This window comes from Lonchura striata, chromosome 2, assembly GCF_046129695.1.
Source record: "Lonchura striata isolate bLonStr1 chromosome 2, bLonStr1.mat, whole genome shotgun sequence".
NCBI classification, from domain to species: domain Eukaryota; kingdom Metazoa; phylum Chordata; class Aves; order Passeriformes; family Estrildidae; genus Lonchura; species Lonchura striata.
In genome coordinates this window covers 90,191,662-90,199,681 of record NC_134604.1, presented here as the reverse complement: position 1 = coordinate 90,199,681, position 8,020 = coordinate 90,191,662, and the positions used below count along the sequence as shown (strand labels likewise).

The window sequence follows — 8,020 nt, the reverse complement described above, 5'->3', positions numbered from 1 at the left end:
GTACTAATGCTAAAGCAGAACTAGTTTTTATTTTCCAGTATCTACCAGGCCCTATTGCAACTAAGAGCCCTCAACAAGATGTTTATATATTTGCTTAAGAGTAAGTTAAAGGAGAAGGCAATGACATGAAGTAACTGGTGAACACTTTTACAACAGTGAAGAGGGGGATGGCATTTGCAGCATTGACTCTCCACCTGGTTCATACCAATTTTCAGAATTTTCCAAATATTAAGTGAACACTGTGATGTCCAGTTCAGAAGGCAAATGTGAGATGCAATAAGGACTACTGTGCCCACAGCTAGATGGTAAATAAATGCCTCTATATAGCTCTTCAGTAATTTTTATCAAAGGAAGTAATGGGTGTTTGGTGTTTTTGGAAACGTTGCTTTCATTTCAATAGCATTTCTTATGTCCAACTTAAAATGAGAGAAAATGAAATTTATTCTACTTTGTGCACTTCTGTTCCTCTCTTTGTACTTGACCACCTTTAAATTTATATATTGTTGTTTATTGATTAATGTTCATACAACCTGTTACATTCTTTTAACACCTTTTTTCCTGTTGGCTCCTAGTTTCTGTTAGTTTGATTTGAAAATGCCAGCAATATCTACTGCAGTTTTACGTAGATCAAAACCCACAGCATGTTTGAAATATTTTTGTTAATGATGAGAGTTACTGTGGTAGGGGTGACTGAGAAATGTCCAGTGGAATTATTTTCTTGAGAGAGACTTAAACTTTGGCATAATTTGGACACTCTCCCAGTAATGAAATTCAGTTATGAAATCTTAGGAACACTGGCATTTTTTGAAAGAAAAGCAAAATATATAACATGGGAAAGGCTGAAGATCATGAATTTCAATTGCAAGTAATTACAATTCCATGCGAAAAACAAGAGAGGTATCAGACATTTTCTTCTTATAATCTTCATCAAATTTCTCATTCTGTGCCACAGTGAAATGATTCTTCCAGTCTGCAACAGTCCCTAAGAAATGGCAAAGGAAAAAAAAAAGAGGAAATATTGATTTACCAGTATTTCCTGAAAATCATTATCCACAATTTATTGGATACTTGTAATTCAATGCTTATTTCAAAACAGAATTACAACCAGACAGAGCTGATAAAAGTAACGTACTCAGTACCTTTTCTCATGAATGGGGAAATGGAATGATCCATTATTCCTTGAAAATCTTTAGTGTAGTTTGCCATGGGGTTTTCCTTCATTACCTCAAATGAGGTATTATGGACTATTTTGTTTAGAACCTCCTGACTCAGATCCTTCTCCAGGAACTTTACAATCTTCTGAATTTCTCGCTTTGGATTCTGCAGAGACAATTATATGGGATAAGACACAGAGCTAGGAAAAGCAAAGAAATCAAACATTGTGTGAAAGTTACAATTCTCACACAGAGAAGATCAGGTTATTGTATAGTTTGCTGATACTGGAATTATAATATAAAACTGTTGCTTGTAGTTAGTCTCTACTAGACATACAGATTTCAAAGCTCTATAAACATATGTTCAGCTTTTTACCTCCTTCATATCTTCATAGAAGAGATAGAGTATACGGTGCTTATCTTTTGCCTTCCACCATCCTTTTACGTGGTCATACCAGGAACCCCAGAGGACTGAAAAAGAAGTAACAGCAGCAGCAGCAGCTATAAATGCTGATTGCGTCTTTAACACATGTGGCACTCAAGTTTGCCTCTTAACCAGTACCTGTGAATTTCCAAGCTGGTTTTGAATCAGTATGGCTGTGATAATAAGCACTGCTGTGCTCTGTGCTTATTACAGCATTTTTGCTATTAATCCCTCAGGTTTATGGATGCTCAGAACAGGATTCATGTGTAACTTTAGATGGCAACAAATGCAGATGCATTATAGTCAACGAAAACACATATTTCCAGTATTCATTTAATCATCTGGACAAGGCTTGTCTTAATTGGCCCTGTTTTGAGCAGGGCAGGGGTTGGGAATGTATGGACAAAAACATCCATTCCAGCTTGCATTATTCTATTATTCTATCTGGTTTTAATATTGCTATGCTATCAGGAATGTCTGCTTCTCTCAAGCAAGTGTCAAAATTATTAGCTAAGACAGAAGTACATATGTTTTATTTGTCTGCGCTGGGACAGATAACTCCCAAGCTGAGCTGGTTAAACACAAGATATAAGGTCTCCTTTGGACATGTGACTCTCATGCTGGTTCAGACAGTGGTATCTCTAGGCCTATGTGGTGGCAAAAATATTAATGACCTAAGGAAGCTTTAATGACAAACTGTACACTGCCATCCACTGGACCAGGTTTTGTTTCTTGGATATCCTGTGATATCAGCACCTCTTTTAGAAAGGGAAGTATCATCTTCTGGGTTGCCTGCTCTTCGTTAAGATAACTGTCTTTGTTCAGATGCCTGATTTACACTAATTTAGCTACAAAGACTCCCTTATCTCAAATTAACATTGCACATTTCTAGCAAAATTAACTCTCCACTTCTTTTTTAAATTTCGAATTTTATCAGGTTAGAGTAAAAGCAGTTATATCATTGTTCCTTTTCAAATGGCTAATTTTAATCTCAGAGAGGAGATGAAGCCTGAAAATTGTCATATGTTTCTGAATTATACCAGAATAAAGAGTAGTGTTTTTATTTTTTCCCAAAATGAGAGCATAAAGATAGATTTAATCTTTAGGTAATAATAAAAACCTGTGAATAAGGGAAAATTATAACTGAAACACCTTCAGCAGATATCCTTCCATAGTGTCTGCACAGGATTTCAAACCATAACAGAAATTAAAAAATCCCTGTCGTTCATTCCTACAATGACCAAAATCTCTTATACAACTGATTGCAGTTAATCACCTTTTCCAGTCATGAATTTCTGCACAAACTCTTCCCAGGTTCCTGGATCAGGCAATCCTTTATTCATTCTGTGGAAATGGTAGTATGACACCAGGTTGTCCTTTGCATTTCTTGCTACGTAGATTATCTTTATCAATGTGAAAAGAGAGGGAAAAAGAAATTAACTTGCATACACAAATATAGATATTGAGCATCTCCTGGAGTTTTCTCTTAGAGCCTGCTAGTAGAGATTTAAGAGGTTTTGCTTTGAAGCTGCCATTTTCTAAAATCCAGCTCAGGTAATTTAATTGTGACTTTAGATTCTCACAGACTTTGCACATTAAAGGAAAAATATTTTTAAAGACCTTTTGATTTCCCAGAGATTCTGGAAAACATATTCTTCCCTGGTTGATGTCACTTTCTTTGTCCCTGAGGTAGAATAGAGCTCTTCAGCCTTACCTTACAGTTTTGCTCCAAGAAGGATGGAGGCAGCAGCTGCACGGGCAGATGTGTTTTTATTGTTCGTGGAGATGGCATGGCTTCTGCTAACTCCAGACCTGTGGGATGTTTAATTATGAAAAGTTGTTCTCTAACTTGCACTAGCACTTCTTTCCTATGCTCACACATGTGACTGTGACTTTCCACCAGTTCACCTTGCATTGATCATTCATCTCCAAAGCACTTACTAGCAGGGTGACATATACAACATTACATAAGCATCTTCAATGTTTCTAGAGAAAATTTGACCTGTATATTCAATTAGAAAAGATTTATATCTTTTTGCTTTCTTGGGCCCGTACCTTCTTTCCAAGGGGTAATGATAAATACCAATTTCTATTTATCCAGCCAAAGCTTTTCCTTTGCAATATTTAGTGCTTTCCCTCCACCTTACTGGTAAGAAATTTTAGCTTCTTTCTAGGATACAAAAATATGATGGCTGACTAGACTTTGTGGATAGCACATAAAGAGAAACTAGGAGAATGACAGTGGATTTTCAGTAGCTATGGATATATGGGACTACTTGGGAATATCTGGTGATATTTGAAGGTGTGTTATCTCCTCCCCTTTCCCTTTTAAACATCTATCATGACCTCCATAATTCTTTCCCTGTCATCATTTATCATCCTCTGTAATTATAATTTTTTTTCTCTCTCTCTGTGTCAACACAGTCTAGTTTAAAAGAGAAAAAGTAGCACTTCTGCAGAGCTAGTCAAGATTTTTAGCTTCAGATGCAAGAGTCTGACTTAATGATTTGTGTGAAAATAGAACCCATGCTGAGGGAGACTTCTGTAAGAAACTGCAAGCCAGTGAAGCCTGCTGGTTGCCCAAATGTTCCATAACTTGTTTAGATAACTAGATCGTAGTGCTGAGCAGCATTTCCTTGAAACAGTAGCAAAATCACTGAAAACCTTATGCACCTTTTGGAAATATGTCCATGACATACGTTTCTTTTCCATACCACCTGTAATCACAGAATGACATACAATTGCCTCCATGTTCCATTTTATACATACCTGCGCCTGTGTAGTATCAAACACAGCCTCAGATACCACTCCAAAACATCATGACCTTCAGTAGCACCTGAAGCAGTCCTATTTGCCAGCCTTGCAGCACCTTGAGTGGCTCTAGATGTTTACATTAAAGCACCTGAACTGGTCCTTAATAGGCAAAATGGTGCCTAGTTCAAGAACAAAGCAAGTGGGACCTTTTCCATCAGATTTGTGGCATCAGCACTATGTGCATGTTTTGTTTCATTTTGTTTAAAATACAAGTAATGTTCACCTGAGTAACGTGCGGATGGAGGCTCTGCCAAATACCACTCGAGGAAAGGGTGGCGCTTGTAAGTAGTCTCACGTTTACACTTCTCAGTATCTCCATTTTGTTGAATCATATCCACTATCTCCTGTGTCCATGTGGTACCTGAAAAATGTCAAGAGTTTAGATGTTTCCCTCCAGGATAGCCAAGAGTTTCTTCTACTAGGGAACTGAAAGCCAGAAGGATGGACTCTGTGCTAATGGGGGAAAGAATAGCATAGAAAATGAGAGACAAAATGGAAAAAGAGTATAATACAAGCAAAATGCCTAATTAAGCAACAAAATTAATTCTCAAAGCTCAATTCAGGAATTCCATTTTAGACAGACTTCTTCTTGCCTAAAGAAACAAGTCCCCACACCAGTACTGAAAAAAACACTGGGATACACTCACTATTGCTGGGAGAATATTATTTACAGAGGGATGAAACTCCCTCCTTTAATCCCTCACAAAAATTCAGGTATTTCAATTTTATTTTCATACTGAATTTGAGTAAAAATAGTGCAATACCTGAACTTCAAGTGAGTTAAAATTTCATACAGTTTGAAAATATGAAAAAATGGCAGTATTTGCAAAGTTTCCATTTGAAATGCATTAATGAAGGTCTGTACAACATTTCATCTTCCTGAGCGACTGAAACATTTGTAAGAGTTACAGTATAGTGTATCTCATGTGTCGATTTTCTTTTATAGCTGTCATCTCTGTGTCAGTCACATCGCCTCTGAGGTACTGTGACAGGTCAGCTAGAGAACAGGCTAAGGGATAAATTGGAAAGCAATTTAGGCAGGAGATTCAGCCCTTCTTAAGATGCTTGTGTTGTGCATCTCATACAGATATGACAATGCCAAATGGAATCCTAACTTTATTTATTTTCAGTTCAGTGGCTGGAAGGTTTTAATCCCAGCAGGATAAAATAATGTGATTTTGCCTTTAGTCTACAGGTAGTAAATAAAAAGATTTCAGGTTTTACAAAACTAACAGTGGTTTTTTTTTTTGTTAAAAACATTTTCCCCCTACTGACAAAAAACAAAAAAAGCCCTAAAAATTGTTGTTAATTCAAATAAATTTTTTTATGGTGATCAAACTCTCCCATATCTATTCCTGAATCTCCAAAACTGTATATTTTTTTTAAAATACAGAATTTATATTGATGCTTGTTATTTATTGTTTTCTTGTGTAGTAAGTATAAAGGGTTTGATGAAGAGGAGACATATTGTCCAGTCACTGAGTAAAATGCCAGATAGCTAATATTAATGGTGGTATTTGATTTTGTTGGCCAAAATTATTAAATTGATTTTGTTATTTTAAAGAATTAATACATTTTCATAAATCACTACTAGTTTACAAAAAAAAAAAGAAATAATTCCCCAAATACATAGTATGTTCCATAGTCACACAGTTAGTTTATATTATTTCTTATTAATGATGACTTCTTTCTAGGCATTGTTAAATCGCTACATATTGGTGGAAAACTCCTATTGTCACCATTAATATAAATGTATATAATCTCAATTAAAGGTAAAAATTATAGGTCATTAGATTTTGGCCATTTGTACTTCAGCAGTAACAGATGGTTATTGTATCTGCCAAAGAAGACAGGAGTTACTAGTCACAGCTGACACAGGTTCATGTCTTTAAAATATGTCTAGTTTGGAGTTAAACAAATATCAGTCATAATAGAAAAAACATATATCTCAATCCCAACAATAAGCACTATGCCAAACTTTTCTATTCTGTTTCCTACCCACACCAACCTGCTTTTGCATAGGTTGCAATGAGCACATCATCAGGCCTGGCTTTGAACTTCCACACTTGGTCCCAAATGCTGCCAATTTGTTCTGTGAGGGGAACACCATCTATGTCAAATAACTCAGGTCGAATCAATGTCTCTTCCAGCCTCAAATCTTTCATTTTATCCATGGCCAATGAGAACTGTGTGAAGAAAGGCTTAGAATTAACATGGCTGCTCTGAAAAAAAAAAAAATCTGAATTTACTTATCTTGAGATCTCTCTTATTGACCAAATTCCATGTCCTCTGATTTCTTTGGCCGTGATTTGGCCTATCTGGATCCATATATAGACTCCTTAAATCTGGATCTCATTTTCAGAAATACATGGTGTGTTGCTAGTGGTAGTTTTCTGCATCTCTAAAAATCACTCTGTTTACTCAGATTCAAGAAGAGAAGAAAGTAATTATTCTCATATCAAACACATTTATGTAGAATTCTGATGGTTGGTATGAGGACTTTAAAGGCAAAAAAAGTAATCAGAGGTGCGATTCAAAAGAAAGCAGAGAAAAACAGCATGTAATGAATTCAGCATACAGGACCTAATCCTTCCTCTGTGAAGAAAATAAACAGAAACGCCTACCAACACCCTTTGTTCCTTATACTTACAAAAATATTTGCAGATGTTTTCTGTGTTTCGTTCCTGTATCTTAGCACTCTTGGAACTCTTTGCTGTATTTTGAAATATGTTCCCTGTAAATAACCTGAACTAGATTGATCATTAACTAAAGGTTGTTGTACTTTAATTATGCAAATCAATCTGTTTTATAATAGCTAGTTATTAATTTCTGAATTTCTCCCAGGGAGATCTCTTAAGCATAACTTTCAGACCTCCAGAGTCTGGTCAGAAGAAAGTTGTGCTTAAGGGGAGGCTATAGAAATAATCTCAACTAAAAATATCATCCAGAAAAAAGACATTTCAATCCCAACACCAAACATTACTAAAATATTTTCTGTAGTTTTCTTGTTTACTCACAGCAATTTCTTACAGATTCAGCTGAGTGGAGTGCGATGTTGGATTGGTGGCTGGGCAGTCCCTCAAGAATTTTTTTAAAAAATGAAGGAAAAAGAAACTTACCAGAGAATTTTTCCTGCTTAAATGTCTTCAGTCCTTGGCTGCATTAGTAACTACACAGGAACTTAATCTTCAGGCACAAGTAAGTTGAAAACTTGTGTGGGTGGAGATTCCATTCTTCCTATCTGTATGAGGAGAGTAAAGGAGGAAGTGCAGCAGCAGCCAATAGCTGAGCTGTTTTTCTGGCATGGTTTGTGAAATCCTTTCAAATCCTGTGAAAGAAAGCCACTAGAAATTCTCATGTAAAGTGTGATTCTTTACTGACAACAACATAAAATGGCAGTCAGTAGCTCCAGCAAGATTATTAAATTGTCTCTCTCATTGTCTTGGAATAATTAATTTTCTTCCTAATATCTAATCTAAATTGCAAAGATCCTGTGTGTGCAGGCAAAGGTAAAAACATCCTAAATATTTTGTTCTCTATTTCCCATCAGCAGGTGTTGTATGGCACTTCCTGGGAATCAGGGCTTCAGGACACATAGTGGTTACTCCAAAAGGAATGTATTTTAGGA

The 8,020-nt window shown here is 36.1% G+C and overlaps 1 protein-coding gene across 2 annotated transcripts; it reads right to left on the bottom strand.

The window, feature by feature from the left end:
• Positions 1 to 492: 492 nt before the first annotated feature.
• On the bottom strand, positions 493 to 7,632 carry SULT1C4 (sulfotransferase family 1C member 4). Of its 2 annotated transcripts, none has more exons than XM_021545560.3 (8): positions 7,512 to 7,632; positions 6,401 to 6,578; positions 4,616 to 4,753; positions 3,293 to 3,390; positions 2,855 to 2,981; positions 1,531 to 1,625; positions 1,140 to 1,320; positions 493 to 982 (listed from the first exon to the last, which is right to left on the bottom strand). In XM_021545560.3, the coding sequence occupies exons 2-8, from the start codon at positions 6,564 to 6,566 to the stop codon at positions 870 to 872; spliced, it is 918 nt and encodes a 305-aa protein (XP_021401235.1). In that variant the 5' UTR covers positions 6,567 to 6,578; positions 7,512 to 7,632; the 3' UTR covers positions 493 to 869. The 2 variants fall into 2 exon arrangements, with proteins under 2 accessions (XP_021401235.1, XP_021401234.1); XM_021545559.3 differs by lacking the exon at positions 7,512 to 7,632 and adding an exon at positions 7,043 to 7,111.
• Between the last annotated feature and the right edge of the window lie 388 nt (positions 7,633 to 8,020).